The sequence below is a fragment of the Sorghum bicolor genome, chromosome 1 (assembly GCF_000003195.3).
Source record: "Sorghum bicolor cultivar BTx623 chromosome 1, Sorghum_bicolor_NCBIv3, whole genome shotgun sequence".
Taxonomy (NCBI): Eukaryota; Viridiplantae; Streptophyta; class Magnoliopsida; order Poales; family Poaceae; genus Sorghum; species Sorghum bicolor.
In genome coordinates, this window is record NC_012870.2 from 11799371 (window position 1) to 11827364 (window position 27994).

Genomic DNA, 27994 nt, shown 5'->3' on the forward strand with positions numbered 1-27994 from the left:
TTTCATGGAAGTCTTCTAAGCAGACTCTGACAGCCACCTCTACTAATCATTCTGAAATTATTGCTCTATACGAGGCATCACGAGAATGTGTGTGGCTTCGCAGAATGATTAACCACATACAACAGTCATGTGGTATTGGTTCAATTGAATCACCAACAATTATCTATGAAGATAATTCTGCTTGTGTTACACAGATGCAAACAGGTTACATAAAGAGCAATATCACTAAGCATATTGTTCCTAAATTGTTTTATCCCCATGAATTACAAGAAAGTGGGGAAATAAACATCTTGCAAATCAAGTCATGTGATAATCTCGCTGACCTATTTACTAAGTCCTTACCAACTTCTGTGTTTCAAAAATTGGTACATGGAATTGGTATGAGGCGACTTCGAGATTTGCCAGAATCAGGGGGAGACATCTCCTAGATGCCACCAGTACCAGCATCATATTATACTCTTTTCTTTCACAAGTTTTACTCAAAAGGTTTCTTGTTAAAGTTTTTAATGAGGTAATATTAACATAAGCATGTGTCATATTTTCTATTTTCCCCACCGGGGTTTTTGTGGGAAATATCAAAGACACACATTGCCCTCCCAACTCATCCATGGTTTTTCCTTGAAAAAGGTTTTTCATAAGAGTTATTTCAAGAGGCAATACTTATAGTATGTCGTCATATTTTTCTCCTGATTTTCCCACTGGGTTTTTATAGGAGTTTTAGCGACATATCTCTTAATATGGCTCCTCACTTTTTTCCTAAACGGTTTTTAGAGGAGTTATCTTTATGTCGTATCTCCAATATTTTTCCCCACTGGGGTTTTTAATTGGAATACCAATGACATAGTGGTTTGTTTACATCACACAAATATATGCTACCTTCTCCTTGTTTTCCTATAAAGGTTTAAAGGAGTTTTACAGCATATCCATACATACATATTCCTCAGATTTTTCCCACATGGTTTTTCGAGGAATCTAAGCTTACAGCTACATTGATCTCAAAGGAAGATTCGATCAAGGGAGAGTGTTGCGAAACGGTGTCTGTTGGTGAATAGACACCTTATCACTAATGATCTCATCCGTTGATACAACAAGATTAGAGAAGTGGATTAGCAGTTAATCATAGGATTAGCAGTTAGTAATCCCTGAAGAGGCATGTCCCTTCGGTGGTTCTGTAAACTGAACGGTTGTGTCCGTACGGACATGCCCCCTTCACTTGTATATATTCTATGAGATCAATGAAAGACATAAGTTGTTCACTGTTCATTTACATTCACTCTTAGTACATTTCATGAACAGCGACACCGCACATAAAAAGATCTGGCATCCTCATCCGCCCGCGCGGAGCCAGCCACCCACCCAGGCTCCAGACCGGCAGACCCAACCCAACCAGAACCAGGCAACCAACCAGCGTGCCGGCCGCAGGAAAAATTGCTGCGTGCGCCCCGCCGCCTACACACGCCGTAGCCCGTTCCCCAAGAAAGAGCCCCCCAATACTGGCAGTCTGGCACACAGGCTGTGAGAGGGGAAGGAAGGAAGGAAGGAAAGCGAAACGTATTAAACTCGCGCACACCATCAACCGCATGCGCTGCTGATGCGCACTGCCCCGGATAAATTCAAATCCCAAACCCCGCAAGCAAATTCCCCCAGCACCAAATTCGCGGCCGGCCGGCCGGCCGGCAGCTCTCCGTCGATCCACAGCGGCTTCCAGTCCCGAATAATCTCAATTCCCAATCGATTCGAAGCTTCCTTCCCTCGAGGGGAGGGGGAGGGCCCTGCTTAGGGTTTGGAGGTGGTGGCCGGCGCCGCAGGCGGCAGCGGCAGCGGCAGGGGGATGGATCCGGAGCAGACGTTCCTGCGGGTGCACGCGCGCCTATCGGGGACGCTGTCCCAGCTGCTCACGCCGCGGATCCGCCTCGCGCTCGAGTACCTCTACCTCGCAGGCGCCGTCGCGCTCTTCTGCCTGCTCGTCGTCATGCACACCAACTTCGTGCAGCAGGTCAGTCACGGGCCCGTCTCTCGAGAATTGCCCTCAGTGGCCTGCCTATCATTCTCCATTGCTCCCTCCTGTTGCTCCTGCTCCTGCCGGTGTGATGGATTGGGAGCGGATATGATATGACGCTTCTCGTGGGCTTCTGTTGAAACTGTCACCGGACTTGGGGTGGGGAATTCGTGCTAGCGTCGATGATCTTTCAGCAGTGCTACCATGCTGCCAATTTAATGTGAATTGTGGAAACAGCTGCCAATTTAGTGTGAATTGTGGAAACAGAGCTACCATTGCTGCTTTGCTAATGATATATTTTTTCCGTCATAACATTGAAGAACTTTTACCTATCCTCTGTTGTTCTTCCTTCACTATTCAGTAGTATTTACTTTGAACTATGAGGAGCAAAAGTTAAGTACTCCCTTTGTATTTAAATACATGGCATTTTTTGTAACTAATTAGCTTGTCGTAAACATCATATATATTCAAAAAGGGAGTATTAGTTCATCACTTAATCCGTATACATACTGTTCACTTCCTGCTCTGTTTATGATTGACATTTTTGTTTTGACCTTTATGTTCTGTTATATGATTCTATCCATGTCTCTTTTATCATGTTAACACATATTTCAATTGTTGATTTCATTGAGCTGATGCTATGTTAAATTGAGCCAAGATAAATATTTGATGAACTATGATATATCTATATGCATATAGCACAAATCACACCAAGCAAGGCCATGCAACTATAACCTTATCCATCTAAATGATCTCTCTCTCTATATATATACATCTAAGAAGCAGGCTCTCTGTAATTCACATAGTCATGTCCATAGTGACCAAGTTCCTGGGTTGATGGGATTGAGGAGTGTTGAACCTACTTGTTTCTGGAACAGGAACAATGTTCCCAAAGCGAAAAACATGTCATGGTTCCACATTCCTGGTGATTAATATCAACTAGGTAGAAATATAAAGTTCAATGGGTGGAGATCTTTAACACAAAAATCTAGAGCTGTAAGAAAAAGAATATCTGTAGGAAAAAGAAAGAATGTGTGATGGACTAATACTATTTGATATTGTAGTCCACATTTCTGTCCACTCCAGTCTTTATTTTTTGGTTCTCACTTTTGAATTGTCTTTTGCATGCGAAGCCTGGCTGCTCAAGTGAGTTTTCTGGAATTGAATTTGGAGAAGCACAACTTGTCCAAATCAAGGTAGTATTAATGCCTGGTTGCTCTTTGCTTTTGTTCTTGAATTTGTTGCTACTCTGAAACTCCATTATGTATGTTTTATTCTTCTTGCTTTTGTTTGATGATTTCTGTTTCTATTCTGTTGATGTCAATTTTAAACTTGGCTATGAGTTGTAGATTATCAGTGGGGGATTATGGTCCAGCAGAGGTGCTTCTTACATCATGGATCTTCAGAACCTGGGACGTTCAGCTGAGAAAATTTTAGAGGTTAATGGTGATAAGTTCAACATTTTGGCATCTAAGTTTTGGTCAACCTGGGTTGGCCCCGGAGCTAGGAGGAGTAAGCTAATGTTTAGAACTTGGAAAGGAGACAAAGAATTTGAATCTCAATCAGAGAATACAGCTGACACAACTGTTACCACAACTATTCCAGGCTTACCAGATTTGAAGGCAGCCGGAGAGGGTTCTGTACACCACCCTTTATCGGCTAAGGAGTCATTTAAAGCAGCAGTGACATATTTGTTCAGAAAATGGTACCATCGTGCTGTCTCATTCTGGAAGAACATAAAGCAACTTTCAGAAAATACCCTCCAGTTGATGGTAAGTTTGACCAGGATTTTTTTAAACCAACCCCCTGTTTAATGCTTACCCTAAAAATCCTTATTTTGTTGGTCTGATCAATGGATTTTGATGTAGCAAAAAAAGTTTCTAGATCCTTTTTTTTGTGTGTGTGGAGGGGGGAGTGGGGGGACCTTACATCTCCCTTTTTGAGAAGTGTTTCTGAAGCGGCAAATTAGTGGTGTATAGCTATTATTGCTGAGATTTGTTGGACTGATAGTGTAACAGTATTAATCAATATCCCAAGATTAAGTAAAAGACTGCTTGTCAATATTTTTATCCCTAGTTCCCTACTGGGTTCCGTAAGTGGCATGATACTTTTTTTGCCTATGTGTCTCCTAATTGGTTAACATACATGTACTTTATCCTTATGATATTTCTTGTTTATTTTAACACCAGGTCAGATCAAATTGGAATGACTTCCTCCATATTGTTAAGGATCTTCAACTACCAAGCATGGATCATCTTATTTCGACAATAGGTAGTGTCGACCATTCAGTTGTCAATTGTCATATTTTATGTGCCTCAACCTAGAATAGTGCTTGCATGAATCCTATTAACCTTGTCACCTGCAGTCTCTAAGCACTAATTTTCTCTAACTTCTCTAGCTTATGTTGCTTGTTACAGTGCAGTGGTTTGAGAGGAGGAGTAAAGCATTTGAGCCTACTTATTTATATGGTGTGGAGAAGGTCAGACTCTTCCTGTCCTATTTATATCAGTTGGCCATTCTGTCTTCTTTGATATATTATTTGGTGATGAGCTTCTTGTTAAACTTCTGTTGAACATGTTTGAAAGTTTTAGGCTACTCAGTGAGGAAATAGTGTATGCACCTAGTCAATCTCCAGCTGGTGAAAATTCCATTAACAATCTGATAAGTGATGACTGTGAATATGCCACTGCTTCTTGACATCTTCAGTGCAAAGTTCCATTAGAGGATATATTCTGTTTAACTCTAAAAAATATCCTTGCTGTTCCTTTGTCCACTCACCCTTATGAGCTTTGGCACATTGGGATGGAACACTGGACACATATGATGGAAGTTACTCCCTCCATCCCAAATTATGACGTTTGACTTTTTTTACCCCAAGTTTGACCACTCGTCTTATTCAAAAAATTTGTGCAAACATAGTTAAATTTAAGTCATTCTTGAAGAACTTTTATTAATAAACCAAGCCATGACAAAAGAAGTGATATTTTGCACAAATTTTTGAATAAGACGAATGGTCAAACTTGGTAACAAAAAAGTCAAATGTCTTATCATTTAGGATGGATTGAGTACATCCCTTCTCTGTTGACCTTCATTGCTTTCTGACCTGCCACTGGCCTTATGTGGTTACATCCCAAGTGGTCTCAACACAATGGTGAGGCTGCAGGCTGTTTACAGGTCAGCACTTCTCTCACTGAAGTACTGAACTACTGACTGCTGTAATGCAGTCTGAGTTACCAAACCGCCAGCCCAGCATCCACCTAGGTGCCAACTACTCATAGTTGAAGCACACAGAGCACTAACCTGGAAGCTTGTAGATGAAGTCGCCCTTCACAGCACATTGTTGCAGATGTGTTGTGTATGCAATCTTTAATTTTAGCAAGGGTAAATAATAAACAGACAATTTTAGGCTATGAAAGAACTCAAATAAGTTCAACATTATTAGAGTGGCATATTCACGATGAAAAGGATCTGAAAAGCAGTAGAATATTCACAATTATACAGTATTAGCAATATAGGTTTGACTGATGACATAGTTTCTTGAATTAATTCAAGCCTTGAGTTTGTTAAGAGGGTCAGAAGACCCAATTGTTGTTCCTTTTATGCTTGTATGCATGTATTAGCATCATATGTTGAATAGTATTCGTTTCAGGGGCTTTCCCACATGCTCTTTCTTTTCTGCAGGGTTATTTCTTGCTTTCTGAAGGTGCTAAAATTCGTCATGGTGTCCGAACAATCAATATCACAATTTCTGCTCGAAATCCTTGCTTTGGAAACAGGTTTTTGTTCAGTATTTTTTTTTTCATTTTTTCAACCCTTCCTGTTTGCAAGCTTTTAAGTGCCAAAGGTTGCTGTTAATATCAGCACCTTCTCATATGTTGAAAACTTTGATCTGAGATAGAGTTTAGGAGAATGCCCTTTCCACCAACATGCAAGCATGCTGCATGTAGAGACATTTCTTTCTCTATAAGTCTACACTTTTTCTTTTTTACAGTTTTCTTCGAGTGGGTGTTTGTGATGTGTTGGCATGTACATATACTATCCAATTGGATTGTCTGCAGTAGAATGCCATCTCAATTTTTCTACATTTTCCTTTTCAGGTGGCAGCAGCTTTTGATAAACAGCATTGTTGGATATGATACTATACTTACAAACAGCTTGGTGAATTCTCCTGGTCACGGTACGCATCTGATCCTATTGTGCATTCATAACAGCAAAGTAACAGTTGACTTGCTTGGAAGCATGTCAAACAACTGTTTTTTGCACTTTGTATGACTGTTTGCACTACGATCCATTTATGAACTAATGTTTTGGTCTTTGGTATGTTGTGCAGGCTATTTATACAACTTTCAGACAAAGGAGCTCTATGATCTCAGTTATGGGCATGAACCACCAGAAGGTCCTACAAGATTTGGAGGTTGCTATTAACTTTGTTTTCTCAATATATTGAGTCAACTCTTGAGCGTTTTCTACATGGCATCACTGTTGTGCATGTGTTCCACTAAAGCTTTATACAAGTCAACTGCTAAATTGCAATGAACATTCTACGGAACCAAAAAGTCCTTAATTTTGGCTTTTGATTGCCTTTCATAACATACATGACTCATATCTTCCTCTCTGTGCATCAAATCTGATGCATGCAACTTTGGTGTTTGCAGATTACTTTGTGACAAAATGTGGTGTCCTTCTAATGTCACTCTTTGTCTTTTTCACAACCACCATGTCTGTTTCATTTACCCTGAGAGAAACGCAATCCCGCATGCTTAGGTTCACAGGTTGGTGTTCTTTTCTGTAGGTTGCAGCCTGTACTGCTTTGCACTTAATATTTTATTTAATTCACCTAGTACGTTGTTCTTCCTTGAAATTTTCAGTGCAGCTTCAACACCATGCACGCCACCACCTGCCAACTTTTCAGTTAATATTCGTGCATGTCATCGAATCATTGGTTTTTGTTCCGGTAATGGGAAATATTCTTTGGCGTTTTGAAATATTTGAAGTTTGTGATGAAAATGTATTCGCTGCAGGATTCACCAAACTTCTACATTAGCTCACTCATTATTTTGTTCTGATCTTTGTAGATTATGATTGGGATCCTCTTTTTTCTATTTGAGTTCTACGATGATCAATTGCTTGCGTTTCTTGTTTTGACTCTTGTATGGTTATGTGAGCTATTCACGATGATCAGGTAATATTTTACATGGAAGTATTACTGGAATTTTTATTATTACTCCACTCCCAATGTGAAACATCTACCCTTTTAGAGAAGTCACCGTTTCGTCCAAACTCCTGTTGGGTATGGTTGGGGTTGGGTTGGCTTCATTTGTGATCCAGGGGCACCCAAATGAAAAAAAAAAAATCTCTCCTTTCTCAGCTGGAAAGAGTATTTTAAGGGGGGTCCAGGCGACCAGCTATTAACTACAATTTGATAGTGCCTTCCCCCAAACAGTGTCTTTTGCTGTGTCCTAGAGACTAGAGCTAATAATACGAAGTCGCGATGCCCTATGGCAAATTTTCCCTAAGGGAATAGCTAGGCCTTTTGCTCAGTATAACTGCTGAGAGAGCAACTCAAATAAAAGATATAGATACGAACTTATTCTCGTCGAAATAGTATAATGCAGCTAGCATGAATGCATCTATCAGAATTGATTTTGTGCAGGATAAAACTTTGAAGCTAATCATTCTTAAATACTTATCCCTGTATCTTTGTTTTTCAGTGTGCGGACATCCATATCGATGCAGTTCTTTCCACGCTTCTTCTTGCTGTATTTTTTGGTTTTCCATATCTACTTCTTCTCATATACTTATGGTACGTAAAATTCAGTATGTATCAAACTTTTTTCTGACTGAACTATTGATTAACTAATGGCACATTTCTGTCGCTATATGACTCATGCTTTACCAGGCTTCTCATATCTGGCTTTCTCTGCTACGGCAGCATTCATGCAGCACCTGATTTTATATTTTTGGAACCGTTTTGAGGTAAGTTAATGTCTTGTTTCTGTGTTTTTTGTATTTCTCATTTGTTATCTAATGCTTGTTACTACATTTGATGTAATTTTCTGTTCACGTTTTTTTAGAAATAATCATTGATTACTACTAGTTAAATGTTTCAAAATTTAATATCCCTATGCATTTTTTAGCTTCTGAACAGTGGTTTGTATGCCAGCTTGTCATAACTTTCATGTGAATAAGAAAATTGACCCAAAATCGGTTGATTCACTAGGGAGGTAGATCAGTGTGCATATATTGGGTCCATTAGCTCAATTAATCCTTGTCACCCAATCTTCATGTTTCCCCGTGCCACTTCAGGTGCCAGCTCTCCAGAGATTCATGCGAAGTCGAGCACACATTCACCAGCAGACAGGTGTCCAGATTACATCCTCAACTATCTACACTTCCTTACACATTGCTAGGGTAAATGTGAGGGACCCTGGTACTATAAACGATGGTCTTGGTGCTGCTCGTGAAGCAGATGCCCTATTGGTTCAGGATGAGTCTACCAGGAACCAGCAAGGTCAACAAAATGGAATTTCTGAGCCAGCTGCCAACAATGCTCTCCAGTATCAAGAGCAAAGCCCTCAGCAAGCTGGAAGCACCCCTGCAGGCTCAGGCTCCCTCAACCCATTTGGCTCCCTTTTGCTGTGGTTGTTAGGAGGCGGTGCTTCTGATGGCATAGTTTCTTTCTTCTCTATGTTCAGAGATGTCCGTGATCATGGTCAAGATTACACCGATCCACCTCGAAATGAAAATGATCAGGTGACATAGAATCATGAAGATGAAAGTGGACCAATGACAGAACTCTCGGCGGGTGCTTGGGCGGCAGTAGTCTATTGCTAATATGATATAATGCCGGCAGCCCCCTTCAAAAGGATAATGACGAATATTAGTGGCAGCATATACAGACTGGTCACTGGTGTCGCTGGAGATACCATGTTAGTATTATCTGTTTCTCTTTTTTAGTTAGTAGGTAAGGATGAAGGCTGTATCTATATATTCATTATATGTGTACATTCCCTACAGTCTGAATGGGAGTGCCCATTCCAGTCCTGTACAGAAATGCCAACTCACAGCATATTGAATGTTGTGCAAATTCTTTTTGTACTCCCATGGGTAGGTGCTGGAGCCTGGAAACTGGAATATGCAGTCTTTACTGTGTGCACCTGTTAATTGGACACATCAATGGTTTGAATCCATCGCTACATGTGCTGTTCCAATTTTGAGGTTAGTGCTTGCAGATTAATTCCTTAAAATTATGGTTTTTGGGCGTTCCTTAAAATTTTGAACACCGTTGTTGTCCATTCACTGAATGCGGTCAGTTTGAACTTTGAAACTTATAATATAAAATGATGTCATGGTGTCATTTTGGCGTCATAGCGCATCATGTTGTTGCTTTAATCTTTGTGTCTTGGGCTAATATACAAGGCTACCACTTCAGCCACTTCATTGAACATCGTCTCTTGCATGAGACTATTATTCTTATTCCCTACGTTTCGAATTGTAAGTGGTTTTAGTTTTATCCTAAATCAAAATTCTCTAACTTTTACCAATTTTATAGAGAAATATGTTAACATTTACAAAGCCAAACAAATGAAATATCCATGCATATGTTAAGTTTGGTTCAATGAAACTACTTAGATATGTATTTGATGTTGTTCCACTTCTAAAACTCGGTCATAGTGTATATAAGGCGTCTAGTCACATTGAGACATAACGATATTACTCCAGTTATTCATTCTTCTGTTTTCACCTCGGCTGGACGGGTGCTGTAACATTGTCATTGTATATTCTGCTATATTAGCTTGGTGCTTGTAAATTTAGAACCTGTTTGGTTGGGTGGTTAACCCTTGGCTCAGTCTGCTAGGGCTAACATTTGGATGTTTGGTTCCCGTTCTTGGCCCTTAGCCTAGCTTTAGGGGGCCGCTATACAGGCTTTGGCTTGGCTTCCAGAAAATAGATTCATGATCCATTTTTTCTGCGGCCTAGCTTGGCCAAGTCGCGCGCCCGGTTCACGTCACCTCCCCCCTCTTGTGCGTCGCAAACCGCTCATCTCCTCGCTCACGCGTTGCCGCTCTCCTCCTCACTCCCCACCCAGTTGTTTATACTTTGAACATAGCTTTTTATTACATACCTAGACATAATACTCCCTCTATATCTATAAAGAAAGTTGTTTTAGACAAGGTTTTGGTCAAACATTAGAAATATAAAATCATGAATAACTTTTAATTTGTTGAGTTTGAAAATGTGAAAACCATATGAACAGATTTGTCTTGAAAAATACTTTCATAAAAATATTATATATATAACCTTTTGATAAATATTTTAAAAACAAGGAGTTAAAATTAGACTTTGGAGACCGTATCGCTGACCTAGACGACTTTCTTTATAGGTATGTCGGGAATATATATCTAGATATGTATAGCAAAAATTATGTATTTAGAAAAAACCAGAATAACTCATAATTTAGAATGGGAAAGTACATATGCTCCATTCATTTGAAATTTATGATAATTTAGTTTTGTCATAAGTCAAATTTATTTAATTTTAATCAAATATATATATAAATATATTAATATCTACATTATTAAAAAATGCAATCGAAATAAATTTTAGTGGTGTATCTAATAACTCTAGTTTCATGTTGTTTTATAAGCTTAGTTAAAGTTAGAGTAGTTCTTTTTCTTTTGAAGGGAAAGTTAGAGCAACTCTGATTTAATAAAAGACAACAAATTGAAACGGAGGGAGCACCAAACAATGTTTTATAGGCTTAGGGTGTTTGGTTGGAGGTGTTAAAGGTTAACATGTAGTGTGGCTTTTTTGTTTTATTTAGTAATTAGTGTAAAATAATGGACTAATTAGGTTTAAAAGATTCGTCTCACAAATTACTTTCTAACTGTGTTTTTTTTAGTTTTGTAAATAGTCTATATTTAGTACTCCATACATGTGTCCAAATTTGATGAGAGTTAGGCCTTGTTTAGATCCAAAAAATTTTAGATTTTGACACTGTAGCAATTCCGTTTTTATTTGACAAACTAGGTTTAAAAGATTCTTCTCGCGATTTACAGACAAGCTGTGCAATTAGTTTTTATTTTCATCTATATTTAATGTTCCAAGCATGTGCCGCAAGATTTAATGTGACGAGAAATCTTGAAATTTTTTTGGTTTTGAAGTGAAAGTTTACCGATGCAAACTAAATAAGGCCTTTGTACGAGAAACTATACGTCTATACCGGTTATAAAAGTTTGTAGTCCTAGACTGAACCAATAGGAGGCGCGCCAACGCTCGATTACTTCATTTGGTTAAAGTGATTGAGCCGAAATCTCTCGCTTGGCCTCGATGACCACCGTTCCATCATCTTAAAACTTTCAAATTTTTTTAAAAAAGAAAGTTCCACGAGCTTATTATTGGCAATTCGTACCTCACCCCCCCTTGTGACCACAGGTACGAACCTCACCGTCCCCGTTTCAAACAATTGCCACTTCGGGCGCCCACTCCGCAGAACCGAGGCGAACGGGGGAACAGGGACCCCCAAAACAATTTCAAACCTCGCGTCGGCCGCCGCCGAGCCCATTTCAAACCCCCCCAAGCGCAAGCGCACCGAGGAAGCAGCCAGCGGTGGTCCCTTGCCCCTCCAGTCTCCAGACCTCCACTCCAAAGCGCAGCCGCAGCAGCGGGCGAACCCAAGCACCCGCCCAATCCGATTCCGCGGAGAGATCTGGCGGCGGGCATGCCACTGGGCGACGGCGCGGCGGCGGGGGCGATGGCGGGGGACTTCGCGCTGCCGGACGAGCTCCTGGCGGCGCTGCCGCGGGACCCCTACGAGCAGCTGGATCTGGCGCGCCGTATCACCGCGCTGGCCGTGGCGGGGCGGGTGTCCGGGCTGGAGAGGGAGGCGGGGCGCCTGCGGGCGGAGGCCGCCGGGAAGGACCGCGAGAACGCCGAGCTCCGGGAGCGGGTGGCGCTGCTCGACACCGCGCTGCAGGAGACCAACGCCAGGCTCCGCGCCGCGCTCGAGGACAATGTGGGTTCGCGTGGCGTGCCCGGAGCTGCTGGCCCCCGCTCAATCTGTTGTTCGCATTTGGCATCTGCGTCCGTTTGGGTTTCTGAACCTGGTACCTTGCAACGTTGTGGGTGCAGATTAAGCTCAGCAAGGAGCGGGACTCGCTGGCGCAGACGTCTAAGAAGCTGGCACGCGACCTGCAGAAGGTTCCCCCCGTCGGCCTATCCTTCTCCTTGTGCATACGTATTTGAAGTTGTAGGTGTAGTGCTGTGTTGCTGTGTAGCTAGAACTGGAAATTCACATATAACAGGAAAGTTATTAACCAGGAGATTTGAATGTTTGAGTAAGGGAACGATTGAATAATCTATTTTGACCATTTATTGGTATACAGTACTTTTTAAGATCACCATGAGTGAACTGGGTTGTCATTTCTTAGGCTGCAAATGCCACTGACATTCATGAGAAGGATGGAAATTATTCAGATGTCATAAGTAAACAGATCGTAGCAAATCAAGGATGTTTTCATTGATCTGTAGCCACTGTAAATGTCAAGTAAAAAGTGGAAAACAACTGGGTTTGCCAATAACATCATTCAACCAATCCACACCCACGATCATTGGCTTATATGGGCCCCAAATTAAGACACATCATGGACACAATCTTTATTTACTGCATGTGTGCGCTGCTTCATGTTCCCAACGCAAGGTTTCTAAATATGACTCTTACAACTGATTTGTTTTCTTGCATAGCTGATTGAACTTTCCTTTTTTTCCCATGACTATCTCCTTTCTTTGGACGTCATTTGTTTAATTTCTCTTTCCTTACATGAATGTGCATAAATATCTCTGATTATATCATTCTCTTGATTAATTTCCTTATATAGCTGATGATGATGATGGACTTTAGCAAAAGGAGCGTGCAATAAGAGTGAAACAAATCTAAGGAGTGAAACAAATTTTGCCTCTTTTTTCTCTCTTTCCTATTTGAAGGACGGAAATAAACTTTTATTCTTATTATGCTCTCGGAGCAAGCAAAGTGGCATTTCAAATTATCAGCCACACTTGTCTTCCTTATTTCTTTTGTGGAGCGCAGCTTGGGGTCATCTGTTGTTGTTAGTCTTTGTTCTTTTTCCTTTGTATCTTGTAATAAAATTTACGTCAAGACTCTTGCGGTCCTTTCCAAAAAAAAAAAAACTTCACTATCTCTTTCCCTAACCTTTTATTTGGCAACATACTGATATGATTTCTCTATTCTCAGCTGGAGTCATTCAAGAGGCATCTGATGCAGTCATTGCGTGATGATAGTTCATCAGTATGTTCATCTATTTACCCAGTATATCATACTATTTATGTGTGCTTGGCTGCTTGCTAATTTGTTTACCCAGTTCATCAGTATGTTCATTTATTTTGTGACTGTTCACCCCTAATTTTTTGCTGAATCATTCTCAAGCAGCCACAGGAAACAGTTGACATTACAACATGTGATCAGCCAGTAGCATCAAAAGCATCGTCCAGTGGAGGTCAGATGTACATGAAAATCTCTCATTTCTATTAACTACCCACCAAAATTATTCAACATTGATCCATAACTATTATTTTGTTTTGAATGCTGAAGATGGTGGATCTGTCAGCCATCCTACAACAAATATATTTAGTGAATCTTTGGATGCTGGAAGCACAAACCGAGATGGTATTGTTAGCTTATCATTTATTATTCATCTTGATACCCATCAGGGTGACAACATAAGTTTCAACCATTTGCACTGTTGAAAATCTATTAGGTACCATAGCAAGGCCTCCAATCCAAAAGTATACCCTCTCATCGCACATCACTCCTCGCCTTACCCCAGAGGCCACTCCTAAAATAATGTCCACTTCTGCTTCTCCGAGGCGAATGTCAACCGCAGCAACACCGAAGTTGATGTCTGGTGCTACCTCACCAACAAAATCTCGAATTGAAGCTCACATGTCAATGACACCATGGTATCCATCAAGCAAGCAATCCTCGGCAGCTAACTCACCTCCACGAGGGCGTTCAAACCCAGGTTTGTAATAACGTGTTGTTTGCAACTACAATACAATGTTTACATGGATTGAATAAATATGGTTGATGCTGGGATTTTCAGGTCGGACTCCTCGTATTGATGGAAAGGAATTTTTCCGTCAAGCCAGGTCTGTTGATATCTTGACCTCTTTTCTGAACCATTGATGAATGAGATGGATGATATCATAATCAACAAAACTTCATTACCATTTATAGGAGTCGTCTATCCTATGAACAATTTGGCGCATTCTTAGCCAATATCAAAGAGCTCAATGCCCATAAGCAGTCTCGTGAGGTTGGCCATTTTGATCATCTGCTATTTTTTTAATTGAAGTCCTGTCTGAGTCATAACACAACCACATAACTGTTCATGTTTACATTTTAAACCAGGAAACTCTCAAGAAAGCTGAAGAGATCTTTGGTCCAGACAACAAAGATCTTTATCTATCTTTCCAAGGCTTGCTAAATCGTAGCATGCCATAAGCTTCATGTGTCTCTTTGTAAGTTCCACTATCCAATGTCAGAGTTCCCCTGCTCATGATTTAGTTACTGCAAAGCTAATAAGATACACAATCTGTTGTTGGGTTTGCAGATAACGAAGTTGCTGCATTAGCAACTTATTGCCATCTAGTTGTGGATTTCAAGGTCCCGTTGCAAGTTTTGGCCACATAATCCACATTAGGTGGAAGTTTGGAACGATCGGACCTCTCTCAACAACTGAGCATGCAAACTAGTGTTGCTTCTGTAAGCAGTGCACTGCCTAAATCAGGATGCAGTCTGTCATGGTGCCCATCCTTGTAAAAACCGTGAAACAGGCAAACTTGAGAGTAAATTTCCATTTCATCCCCAACCGTGAAACAGCCAAACCAGTAACTGCATCTTCTTCTGGTACCTCAAGTTTAACTTTTTTTTCGTTCTGCTCTGGTTGTGTTGAGGGCTCTCTGAAATTATTTTCGCAGCTAAATAAAAGCTGGCACATAACATAATTCCAAAAACACTGGCAAGGAAAAGTAAACACTTGGACAGACACAGTTAAAAGTTATCTGCATTTTCATAGCAGAGTTCACCTGTTTAATGAACCAGGCAGATGCTAGGAGCAAGACAAAGGTTCTTGCGATGCATAGCATGATGCACACCAATATCTGTGACAATGTTCCACCTTCTCATGGAAGGACAGCCAAAAAAACAAGCCCTGGACATACTGCTAGAAGGTATATAGGAGAAGGCCTCTACGTACGCTCACCTTCCTCGTAGTGGCACGCTGTTACAGCGTGCGCACACCATATACCTGAACCTGATGATATATATTATATATATTATATATACCAGCTACCATACCACCATCTGTGACTCAAAAACAGCACCTGATCGATCACACGACTAAATCAGCTAAAAACAACCTATAGCTTGGGTGCTTGACCTGACCCAGAAGAGAAGCACCTGACGGATACGGTCAGCAGCCTCCCATCCTGATCCTAGCTTTAGCTATAGCTAGTAGGACCAGAAGTGGGCGTCGTCCATGCTGGGCTGGTCCACGACCATGTCCAGCAGCTCCGGCGTGGCGTTGCAGTGCGCCTCGGGCTCCGCCGTCTTGGGCGAGGACATGGACGACGGCGAGCCGGTGTAGCTGCTGCCCCCGCCGCCGTTGGCCCTGCTGGCCGCCTTGAGCCGGTGCAGGATGTAGTCGTTGCTCATCCTGAGCCTGACCATCTCGGCCTGCGCCAGCGCCAGCTGCGCCTGGAGCGTCTCCACCTGCTGCTGCAGCGACGAGATGGCGCCCACGCAGCCGTACACGGGGTCCCTGACGCGCGCGTTGGCCTCGTACACCAGGCTGCTCACCGCGTCCCCTCGGTGCTGCACCGGGATCTCCTGCACTTGCAATTCCACCAGAGAGCTTAGCATGAGTAATCGAGTATATATGCAACGACAGTAGTGCTATGTTCACTCATGGACATGGATGGTCCAAGAAGATACACATGACAAGATATACGTAGAAATGTACAGTAGAACGAGACACATTTTTTTTCCAGACATGACAAAGAACCACTGATCGAGTGGCTAGATAGGAAACTAGCTAGTGCGATCAGATTAGGACCAACCATCCAGTAACTAAGAGTAGATGATTATTGTTGAGTTCTTGTTCCAAGAAAAGAAAAGAAAAGATGCAGGAGAGAAAAGATCGACAACATGTCTGCGTGTTTGGTGCAGCCGAAAGCTTCTTTTTCGGACACCATGTGCAATCCATGCCTGAGGAGTGAAGACGGCGACGGCCGTAGGTAGGCACAACGGAGGCAGTACTAGTACACTGCTGCCGACGGCTCGACACATGGGGGAGATCTTTGAATTCGAAGATAGGGTCAAGAGCACGCAGGGACAAGTCCCTGTCGATTCTAATAAATTTGTACCAAATTAGTAGATATCTATCGATGGAGGCCCTGGGGCCTGCCTGGGCACATGCAGATGAAAACGCAGCAAATCTGATTGGTTGACTCGCCCTCTCCTCTCCTCTCTCTCTCTCCGGGCAGCATATCGTTTGGTTTGTTGTTGCTGCACTGCCACTGATCATGATTGGATTGGATCGGGTGGCTGCCTGCCTGACGGGCCTCCCCCTGTGTGCAGTGAAAGTGAGACACTGCTTGCCCATGCCTTGTCGAGTTCATGATTACCAAGAGCCGGAGAAAAGAACTGTTAAGCTCTAGGGAACTAACTGTTGAGGCATGCAGATGCAGTGCAGTAGAAGGTCAGTCAGGAGCAACAAAACTGGAGGAAAGTGGATGAAGCAAGCTTCGGGATCAAGACTCAGTGTGTGTAGTACGTAGGGCCGTAGGTACGGTACACAATGAAGGTGGCTAAAGCCGAATGATCCCTAAAAGTGTGGCCAGTAGGTAGGATCGGAGAACACTTTGTTAATAAGATATACTCCATGTGTAAAGCTTGCTACTTTTGGCAAAGCAGTATACCTGAGACACAGACAGTCTTGATTGAGCCTGACTGTCATCACACAAGTAACGCTAGAACTATCCGCCTCCACAGTACTACACATCTATACACATGTAACTGAAGCAAATATAATAACGATCCATATATATGTATCCTGCTATATACATCTATATACATGTATCCTGCTAGTGATGTTCCTGCTATATACATCTATATACATGTATCCTGCTATATACATCTACTACACATCTATATACATGTATCCTGCTAGTGATGTTCACGACAAAGCAACTAGGCAAAGGAGCATTCATGTTCATGGGGGGAAAAAAAAAACTAGCAGTGCGGGAGCAGAGCAACCGAAGAAGAGCAGAGCAGAGCGGCGGTTGCGCATGGCGCTGTACCTGGAGCAGCTTGCTGACATTGCTGGCGCCGAAGACCTTGTGCACGTTGGCGAACTTGTGCGGCTCCCCGGGCGGGAAGTAGGGCGCGAAGACGCAGCCGGCCGCGCACCGGCGCCGCAGCAGCTTGCACGCCGCGCACGGCGCCGCCGAGGCCGCTCCGCCTGCGCCGCCGCCGCTCCCCGACTTCCCTCCTCCGGCCCCGGCAGCGGCTCCGGGCACCGCCATCACCACCACCGCGTCCCTCATCGGCGATCAATTAGCAGACAGGCGAGTGGGAGCGTGGGAGTAGTGGGGTGACCTGAGTTGAGAGCCGAGAGCCGAGACGCGACTGGTGGAGTATAATATGGGTGTTGCCAAATTGGGCGGGCGGCTTGGGCCTTGGCCCTTGGGCTACCTAGGTGGGACTGCCGTGCCGAGGGACGGCGCGCGGACGGACGGGGCAGGTTGCCTGGGCTTCCAATTTGGGATGGAGGGAGTATAAAAGAATACCTAAAGTTTATATTCTTGCACATGAGGACAGAAATATGGTTGATATGTGTAGAGTCTGTTCGTATAAGCTTAACAGTGTTTTTTTATAATAAATAATATTTTCAATTATAGCTTTTGTGTCGAGTGAGGCCTTGTTTAGTTCCAAAAACTTTTAGGAAATTGACACTATAGCACTTTCATTTGTATTTGACAAATATTGTCCAATCATGAAATAACTAGACTCAAAAGATTCGTCTCGTCAATTTCGACCAAACTGTGTAATTAGTTTTTATTTTCGTTTATATTTAATACTCTATGTATACATTTAAAGATTCGATGTGACGGAAAATCTGAAAAGTTTTGTAAAATTTTTTGAAACTAAAAAAAAGGCCTGAACGTGATGAGGAGAATGGATGGATGGATAAAGTAAAAGGCAGAGAGAGAAAGAGGACAGTGGGCAGTTGAGCCGTCTGTCGTCTTGGCTAGAGAGAGAGTGTGTTGTGTGTGTGCGCGTGTGATGAAGAGGAAGGAAGGACAGTGAGCAGTTGAAGGACGGGCAGGCAGACAGACAGAGATCGTGCCGCGGCACGTAGCATCATGCGTGCCCCCCCTGGCCCTCTCTCTCTCGCTCGCTCTTGATGATCCACCACCACCATTGCATTTGCATGCGATCCATCGATTTCCTTCGTCCCGTTGGCGCCTGTCCGGTCTCCGTGCCCTACCTTTGACCGATGATGATCATCTCCCCACTCCAGCACTCTCCATTCTCCATTGATGATGATGCTAATGCGAACGCGACGCAATTATGCAGCGCGGACGAGACGACGCATGGAACACAGGGGGAAACTACAGAGACACAAGCAGATTAAAGCCACGGCACGCATGCTAATTGCGGCCCTGTACCACCGTACGAACGAGGAGGGAGGAGTCAGGAGTAGAAGCATTGCTTGTCGGCCGGCCGGCCAAATCATTCGCGCATGATCCACAGCATATCACTCTCCCAGGTTGCTGCTGGCCTGCTGCACTGCATGCGCTGATTACTTCTAGTAGTACGTGCTTTCTCTTCTCACAATCTCACTGGCTGGTATATGCATGTCATGTGAATGGGAGGAATTAGGTGCAATTAATCCTCCGGTATGGAGTTGAGAGAAAGGTGAATTCAATCGACCACTGCACCAAACTTCTCTCTGATGATCGGCTGCACTGAGCAGTCCGTCTGCTAGTTAGTGACTGCTGCAGGGTGTAGTAGCTAGCCGCGGTACAAGTAACATGCGGAGCTGTTGTGCAGCAGCAGTGCCGAACGCGCTGATTGAACCCATGATGCGGATAGGTTTAGCCTGTCGGCTGATTAATTAACATATCAAAGGAGAGATCTGTGTCGATCCTTATTATTGTACTACTGGCGGTTTGGGCCTTGTTTAGTTGCAAAAAATTTTGCAAAATGAGTACGGTAGCATTTTCGTTTGTATTTGATAAATATTGTCCAATCATGGACTAACTAGGCTTAAAAGATTCGTCTCGTCAATTCCGATCAAACTGTGCAATTAGTTTTTATTTTCGTATATATTTAATACTCCATGCATGCGTTTAAAGATTCGATGTGACGGAGAATCTGAAAAAATTTGCAAAATTTTTTGGGAACTAAACAAGGCCTTGGTTTGGGTCTCGAGCGAGGATGCATGGATGCTTGGATGGCCATCCGCCCGTCCCGTCGAGTCCCGTCGCGTCGCGCGTTTCCAGATGGATTTCTGTGCGACGGCGAGCGATGTCGTCGTGCCGGTCTGCGTGCGTGCTGGACACTTGTTGGATTAGATCGATTATTAGGGACTAGGGCCTTGTTTAGTTCACCCAAAAAAACCCAAAACTTTTCAAGATTCTTCGTTACATCGAATTTTACGACATATACATAGAGCATTAAATATAGATAAAAATAAAAATTAATTATACAGTTTGCCTGTAAATCGGGAGACGAATCTTTTCAACATAGTTACTTCATAATTAGATAATGTCGGTCAAATAAAAATAAAAGTGCTACAGTGCCTCATCAAAAAAAATTTAGGAACTAAACAAGGCCTAGATGGAGAGGGGCGAGCGCCGGGGACGACGGGGACATCTTTTGCTCGGTTGGGTCCGGCTCCGGCCGGCGGTGAATGGACGGGCCGGACAAGATGGGGCACCGCACCACCACCGCCACCGCCACCGCCGCAGCGCCTGGGCCTCGCGTGCCTCCTCTCAAAAACGAGGCCCCTCCTTTTTGTCTGTACCGCCGGGCGCGCAGCAGTGCCGCAACGCGACCGCCGTCATGGCCACTTGATGATGAGCCGTGCAGGGTGCACCGTCCCCTGCTGGCTGCTGCTCGGCCATTTGGCCTTTTTATTTGCGTTTCCAGAATGGTCCGGCACGGCTAATAATCCATGTCCCTCCGCGTCCACTTTTTTTTTTCCCCCCTTTTGGCGCCTGCCTTTTTCTCGCTGTGCAGTTCAGCCCTGTGGTCTGCTCCCCGGTGGCCGCCGGGCTCACATTCCCCTCGTCTCTGGTCGTCTTCCTTCCACGTCCACGACGACGTTGCTTGCTGCTAAAGAAAGCCACCATGGAGCCGGAGCTAGCCCCATCTGCCCATGCCATGAGCGAGCGTGATAATTGATGTGCCTCCCTCATCAAGTTGTAGTTGTAGCACTGTAGTATGATGAGTAGTGGCGATTAGGACATCCGTACGGCCCGCCGTCTCTTCGCCGCTTTTCAACCTCCCAAGCTCTGCATGCTCTAGTACTACTTGAATCATTGCCGCGCGGTAATCAGCGCCTACGTAGAGTATAGCCATCGATCAGGTGGCAGGCGCCGGCCGGCACGCCTCGGACTGTTTTGGTCGAGGACACATGAACAGGGAGCAGATCTCTGCAGCAGACGAGGCATCGCAACAGTTGGGAGCCACAGTGCAGGGCATGGACGGGCACAATCCACACAATCACGCGCACTGTAGCACCGTCCATTCCATGGCATGGCAGGGACGACCTCGCTTCGCCTCGCCACACGTCTCCCTGTCGGTCGGGCGAGGCGGTTTTCATGGTTGCGCCGCGAGGAGTAGTAGCTGCATGCGGCACGACGACTGCAGCAGCAGCAGCAGCAGCAACAGCACACCAGCACCCGTCGTCAAAGAGGGCCGCCTGCACGTACTCCTACACTAGGGACGGACATGTGGAGGCAGACAGCCCAACCGCACGGCAGACGGCAGCCGCCCTTGTGTTCTTGTGTCTTTTTTAGGGCACGATTATGGCCTTGTTTAGATAAAATTTTTTTTTTAGGATTTTGATACTGTAGCAATTTTATTTTTATTTAACAAACATTGTCCAATCATGGAGTAACTAGTCTTAAAAGATTTATCTCGTGATTTACAGGTAAACTGTACAATTAGTTATCTCTTTTATCTATATTTAATTTTCTGTGCAAGTGACGCAAGATTCGATGTGACGGGGAATCTTATAAAGTTTTGAGTTTTTTGGGTGCATCTAAACAAGGCCTATATCGCCTCTGTTCTTCTTCAGTCCACTGAACCTGCGGTTGTATGCGCTCGCCGTGCTGCGTGTACATGTACCCCACAGACAGGTTCATTGCATCAATCGTACAGTATACGTGATGAATAATGTTCGTGGGTATACATATATACATGTGCTGCTACTACTACGTACAGTACCCCAGCACTTTAGTACGTACGAGTGTATGACACTCATAAATGAATTGTTCTCCGCATATTTTTCGTGTCTGAAACCTAACGTCATGTGTTTTAGCATGTGTTTGGCTGCTAGAACCGCGAGATAGGAGGGGTCGATCTCGATCATGTTTTACCTAGTGTTTGATTCAGCTGGTGTAAAAGGATGGACTAGTCCTTAAAGAGAAAATATTTCACTTATATGTATTTTTTTATCCCAAAAAAATAAGTGTTAATCTAGTCTTCTTTCTTCTATGCTTGTTCCAAGATAAATGTCATTCCCACTTTCCAAATGCAGCTTTCTCGTTTTCTATGAACTACACCTTTTTTTTCACTTTTTTCTTAATCGTTATGCCAAAAACTAAAACGTAAGGACAAAAAGGGAGACAATTACTTGTTGTCGTCCCTTGAAATTGAGGGTCGCACAAACATGCGGCAAGAAGATGAAGATAAGCTCAAGATCTTGCCATTAACTCTTTTTTTTTATCATCCACTACACCATAACACCGAGATGTGATATTGTGGTGTAGTGACCCTATCTATCTGAATCCCTCAAATTAAATGGGTTTTATTTTTGAAATACCAAACGGAAATTTAGGATCAACCTACCATCAACCAAACAAGCAAGTAGAATGGCGCCACCCAAAACTCATGGACTGTCTTGTTCACTTGAGCCTATTAGCCGAATCTGCCGGACATTCAAAAGTGTTTTTCTCTCACAACAAATCAGCTAACAGTACTTTCTGCCATGTCTTATCCTTATCTCCAAACCAATAAACACACGCTAGTGATCCAAGATAGTGTATGATTCTGTGACGTGTTCTTTGAAATCTTAATTAATGCATGCAAGGAGATAATTAACTGGACGGCTGTTAGTAGTGCATCATCATATTGCTAAGCTATCTGCCTCTTTCTTGTTAAAACAAATTAAAGATGTACCTGCTACTGTACTTAGTTTGAATGCTTTATTTGGAAACTTTTCCTCTTTTGAGCAGTCTATTTGATCCTCTCACATGGATGAGAGATTCAGAGCAGCTTCTTTGTATTTTCTCTTTTTTCCTTTTTAATGGGAAAAAGTGTAACTAAAGAAGCATCTTTTGCTATCAGCCATTCAACAGCACAACTAGTAACATAAAACATGTTCTTAAAATAGTACTTGCGACAGACACACATAGAGAGAGATTACTACTTAACCATAGCCCATATATAGGAGTATTGCTGACCAATTAAGGGACTGATTCTACTCCAATCATCACATGGGGGCACATGAAAGTTGTTGTCAGTGAGCGGTGGCTAAACACTCTAGAAAAAGATTAGCTCCTAGCTTCTAGGCATGGAGTAGCCGGCCGCCGCATAGGAGACACGGCATTAATGAGCTACAACCTTGAACTGCTGGGCAACAGAGCCACCGATCGACCTTCTTCTCTTCTCTCCCCCGGTACAGACAAATTATTGATACTCCTACCACTACCAGCAGCACCTGATGGATACCCGTCAGCTGTGCCCAAATGGACACCAACAGTCCAACACCATCATGTTGCTTTTTCTTTAGATGACCACATGATACTTGCTGCTGTGTGCATCAACAGTTCAACACTGGCGCTAACTGGGTTCAAAAGATTCGTCTCGTAAATTATAGATAAATTTTACAATTAGTTATTATTTTTATTTATATTTAATGCTCTATATATATACCGTAAGATTCGATGTAATGAATAATCTAATTTTCTTTTTGTAATTTTTTTTGAAACTAAACAAGGCCTAAAACAAGGAAATTTGCTTGGCACAGGTCCGGCGCGCTTTCTGTTCACATTCTGGGCTTTGTCAGGGTTGGCTCCGGTCCATGTGGATTGGTCGCTTGGTTACCTCAGAGGCTGTTTTAATCTGCGTTAGGGCCAGCAATAACCACTGGGACCTGGAGCTGTAGTACAGTACTCCTCCCTCCTTTAGCAAAATGCCAAAAATGAGCACACAGTTCTGCCGTTGGGAATAGCAGATGCTATCATACACAAAGCCCTAGTGAGCCCCTAGGGCAGGGCAGCTGATGTCTCGCATAGGTCGTCGACCGAGAATCCGAGAAGAGCATGAGCTCAAGAGGCATGCAAAAGTTGCGCTCACAGAACTGAAGACAGACTCCCGCACCTGGACATCTCGAGTTCAGCCCTGGCAGGTCAGTCCTATGCTCCCATCCCATGAAGACGCGTACTGCTGCTGCACGTAGGCGTAGCGCGGGAGAGGTGAACATCCAATGCAGAGCAGCACTAGGTAAGGGCCAACAGAGTCCACACTTCCAGTAAATTAAGATGCTTATCAGTGACCAAATGACCCCAAATGCATGCGCAATCAATGTGCTGGCAAAAGCATGCACGGTAATCACACCTAACAGGGCCCAGGTGTCTGAGAATCGCTACGAATAAGCTCTTTGTGGGACGGACAGCATGTAAACGATGACACTGCAGCACTCAACCTGATCACAGTTGTATCTATAATAATTACCATGTTTACAACAATTTGGTGGGCGGTGGCAAACAAAACATACTACTACACACTCAACATCATCCCTGTCGAGTAAAATCCCGAGTGATACATTGTAAAGGATGAAGCCGCAACACTCAGAAACACCGCGTACGAAAGCCGGCAGCTAGCAACATGTATATATTCAGCAAGGTTTCCAGCTGTGCCTAATTCCTGTTGCGACCACCACGCCTAGGAGGCACAACGGTCCACCCATCGGCATCGGGTGTAGGCCTGGGCGGCCTTGGCCTGTCCACTGCCATTTCTTCCGGAGGAGCCTCTTGATCCTCCATCATTGATGTGTCATCACCATCATCTGAGCTATCACTGTCATCGTCATCATCGGCCACTATCTGCTCATGAGAAGACCAATTACAATTTGCCAAGGAATTGCCAATGGTGCAATATAACACAGAAATGTCGGGGATGAAACCAACATTACAGAAACAATGAGGTTTCTAATCTCGTCTGCTAGACGAACAATTATTCATATTAAGGTGGATCAATGATGCTACCATATGCTGAAATGGCATGTATGTACAATAAAACATGTGAGGGCTTTGTCAGAAACATTATCCATTGATATATTCTAAATTCTAAATGGACATAGTAAACTTGATGACACATGCAAAAAAAAAAAAAAACGCAGTAGGTATCCTGTGTGACTGTAACCATTTTCTGGTTCTGAATCTCACATTGTTAACTGTGCTTTGATACACGGTCATAATCCACAAACATTGTAAAATAATTGTGGAATCAACCTTTTCATTCATCAGATCTTCATTTTTAATAAAGCATGAAACACCAGCTCAAAAAAGTAGTATGGTCTCAATTCACAACTATATCATTTCTATCCATTCTTAAACACATTTTATTAAACGGAAAATGCAAAAGAGTCATATCAACTGGGTGTCTACTGCAGCTAAACACTGGAAACATGTTGCAGTTTAAGACTTACTAAACTAATCAGATTCATAAGAATGGATGCTACGATTCTTGAATTATATACAGCTTCACAATGAGCAAATTGAGTTCACATTAGGAAGACCACGTTAAAAGCCATCTGGACAAGATTACTGGCAACACTCTGACACTAAATTGAAGCAAAAGTTCATTCAAGATAGTTATATAAATCAGGAAAAGGAAGCATGCTATAATATACTAGAACGCAATAGCAGTACACACATGTCCACCCTGGGAAACACATGATTCAATAAAATTCAATAACAGTACACACCTGTCTACTTTGAGAAACAGCATTCCCCTGAACATGTGAGTTCCTTAACTTCTCTATAGAAGAATAATTGTTTTGCAGACATTCTTCATGTATGATCAATAACTGTTCAGCAACCTGTTAAAAAAAATCATTGAAACCAATGAACACTAGTACACTACACTGGTTATTGCAAGTTTCTGTGTTCTAGGATACAAAATTGTTGCTGAAGACAAATTAGATGAGATATTCTTACTAGACCTAGTTCTTAAGAAATATTATCTACTGGTGAGCGAGTTATATGTCATAAAGTGCATAAGATCTTTCCAATCCCAATACTCATTGTGTAATGTTGAAATGGTCCAATCCACATCCAAACATCCATCCATGTACCAATCAAACCATGCTACCTTTTTTTTCGCGACTAATCAAACCATGCTACCTAGGGTGCCTATCTAGTACATTTCACTTCAAAGGCAAGTATCATGATCTGATAAGGCAATTAATGTCAAGTACAATCATGTCTTGAGCACAACTGTCACATACTATTCGGTAAGAGTATTAGAATCTGTTCATGCTTCTATCCTTAGAAATGAGAACACCTTAACGTCTGACGCTGCTAAATAGAAACAATAGATTGCTCAACTTGTAAAAAAATAGTCTGGTAAAAACAGTAAATGAGGTATATATGAATCCAAACTAAGTCAGAATTGAAGGATTCATATATAATATACCTCCTCAACACTATTATCCTCAAAGTCAGAATTGAAGGATTCAGAAATTGTGTCATACATCATATCCACCAAGTCTTCGAAATAATGTGGACCTGCAAAGAAAACTTTATCAGTACAAATAGACCCATAAAAGTGTCCAAGCTGGCTAAGTTAACCCCATAGTTGAACAGATGCAAAAAAAAAAAACACTTTCCTAAAATAAACAGAAGCTATAAAAAACTGGATTGTATATTTTTTCAGGCAAATAATACTGAGTAAAATGTATGCACTTGTGACCTTAAAAATTTAATACAAACCACTAAAGTAAAGAAAAATACTAGCTCAGGGCTGACAACTGAAATATAAGTCAATTACAAAAATACTAACTCATTAAGACACAATCAGTTAATTATGTTTACCAATGACACAACTAGCTGGTAGTACGTATTTCCAATTTCCAACAAGCTTTTTACGAACCTAGCCATAAGGCCACTTTCCTGCAAAAGTCTAATTCCACTTTCCTGCTGAAAAGATAGCCATAAGGATTAAGGAGACCCCCCCCCCTAGTTGCAGTGGAGTAGCATTCCCAATTTTCTCGGAGGACACTAGGTGGCATGTTTCTTGATAAGATCTAGGATGCATCATTTTTTAGTTTTCTTAACAAGGTATCCAATTGGCCATGTGGCACTGAGTTGCAATGACCAACTGAGACATATGGCTTCCATGTTTGATCCTTGAGTCCACTATGATGAACCTAACAAAGGCCTAGTACATCTCACCAAGTCACAAGTGTTTTTAAATCTCTTCCAGCTAAGTGTCTCATAAATCTCTCCAATTGTGACTAATTCAGAAGCTCCCACCAATTAAATGCATGTGACAATGCACCTAGCCATTTCCTTGCTGGCTACAGATGATATCCACCATCCATCAAGACTTACAAAGGCCTGAATCCAGTAGTTTTGGTTTTTAGTTCTAATATAAATATGTATTCATGTCATAAATTATATATGCTGATGATAAATATCAATGAGGCGGCTTTTGCAGTAAAATGGACAGCATACTGCATGGCAGCTGAATGGCTCCCATATTTTAAATTTTAAATGAAATGAACAAACTGTTTTAGAACCAAAGTTGTCAAAGATTTCTATTGAACAAAAATTGGTTGCTTCTTAAATGAAATGTACAAACTGCTCTAGAACCAAAGTTGACCAAGATTTCTATCGGACAAAAACTGGTTGCTTCTTAAGGATAAATGACTATCTGTTCAACTATCTGGATCAAGATAATTCAAAAGGGCAACCTCCAAAAAAGAATTAAACAATCTTAAGTTCCTCCACATTTCACATTTAATAGACAAGCAACCAATTATGATGATCAATTCATACAAATCACATCGTTTTTTCATGTAATGAATCAAACTTCTGCACACAATCAGAAACCCAAATCCACATGTAACATAGCAACTATCTACAGTCGATCCAAATTCCAAACTCCCTGAATGAAGACATGAGAATTCAGAAACTATAAACTAAACAACATACCAACCGTACTTCCGGATCCCACCTCACGAGGAGAAAATCATCCGAGTATGTTGGGGGAGCTGCACGTACCCTTAGTGCGGCAGAACCAGAAGAGGATGGACTCGCCGAACTGATCGGCCTTGGAGCGAGAGTCGCGGCCGCCCCACTGGTTCTCCACCGCCATCTGCAGCGCCGTCCACCGCCCGAACACTAGCCTGATGGCCTCTCCAAACGCCGCCTCCGCCTCGGCCGAGATCGGCCCGGGGCCCGGGCCGCCGCCACCGCCGTTGGATGCAGCCATGGTGTCGCGGGCTTGGGACGGACTGATGGAGGAAGGCGGCTAGGGTTTTTCCCTCTCAGACTCGTGCGCAGACAGAGACAGAACCAGCCGTGGTCACCCTTCCAGATGCCGACTCCGGAGGAAAATGCGGCCCAAGAAAAATGTGCACACGCCACGCCAGGGGCCAGGTTCTGAGCTTCGTG

General features: G+C 42.9%; 4 protein-coding genes across 6 annotated transcripts; 2 read left to right on the forward strand and 2 right to left on the reverse strand.

Annotated features, from left to right (window-relative positions):
- Positions 1476 to 9195, forward strand: LOC8057205. Of its 2 annotated transcripts, XM_021461123.1 has the most exons (15): positions 1478 to 1996; positions 3133 to 3195; positions 3349 to 3511; positions 3605 to 3771; positions 4189 to 4270; positions 4417 to 4478; positions 5681 to 5775; positions 6097 to 6176; positions 6330 to 6413; positions 6655 to 6771; positions 6868 to 6953; positions 7075 to 7181; positions 7711 to 7802; positions 7899 to 7975; positions 8306 to 9195. In XM_021461123.1, exons 1-15 carry the CDS (start codon positions 1832 to 1834, stop codon positions 8759 to 8761), a joined length of 1896 nt encoding a protein of 631 aa, XP_021316798.1. In that variant the 5' UTR covers positions 1478 to 1831; the 3' UTR covers positions 8762 to 9195. The 2 variants fall into 2 exon arrangements, with proteins under 2 accessions (XP_002464124.1, XP_021316798.1); XM_002464079.2 differs by having other exon boundaries at positions 1476 to 1996; positions 3349 to 3771.
- LOC8056761 (uncharacterized protein At4g15545) lies at positions 9113 to 14886 on the forward strand. The gene is made up of 11 exons (XM_002464080.2): positions 9113 to 9217; positions 11435 to 12014; positions 12131 to 12199; positions 13251 to 13304; positions 13446 to 13512; positions 13608 to 13682; positions 13774 to 14037; positions 14119 to 14164; positions 14253 to 14331; positions 14427 to 14536; positions 14629 to 14886. The coding sequence occupies exons 1-10, from the start codon at positions 9135 to 9137 to the stop codon at positions 14517 to 14519; spliced, it is 1410 nt and encodes a 469-aa protein (XP_002464125.2). The 5' UTR covers positions 9113 to 9134; the 3' UTR covers positions 14520 to 14536; positions 14629 to 14886.
- On the reverse strand, positions 14629 to 17808 carry LOC8056762 (LOB domain-containing protein 4). 2 transcript variants are annotated; one of them, XM_002466674.2, is made up of 2 exons: positions 17378 to 17808; positions 14629 to 15905 (listed from the first exon to the last, which is right to left on the reverse strand). In XM_002466674.2, exons 1-2 carry the CDS (start codon positions 17621 to 17623, stop codon positions 15528 to 15530), a joined length of 624 nt encoding a protein of 207 aa, XP_002466719.1. In that variant the 5' UTR covers positions 17624 to 17808; the 3' UTR covers positions 14629 to 15527. The 2 variants fall into 2 exon arrangements, with proteins under 2 accessions (XP_002466719.1, XP_021316812.1); XM_021461137.1 differs by lacking the exon at positions 17378 to 17808 and adding an exon at positions 16224 to 17362.
- LOC8057206 (pre-rRNA-processing protein TSR2) lies at positions 23993 to 27916 on the reverse strand. Its single transcript, XM_002466675.2, has 4 exons — positions 27602 to 27916; positions 26013 to 26104; positions 25303 to 25416; positions 23993 to 24418 (listed from the first exon to the last, which is right to left on the reverse strand). Exons 1-4 carry the CDS (start codon positions 27810 to 27812, stop codon positions 24233 to 24235), a joined length of 603 nt encoding a protein of 200 aa, XP_002466720.1. The 5' UTR covers positions 27813 to 27916; the 3' UTR covers positions 23993 to 24232.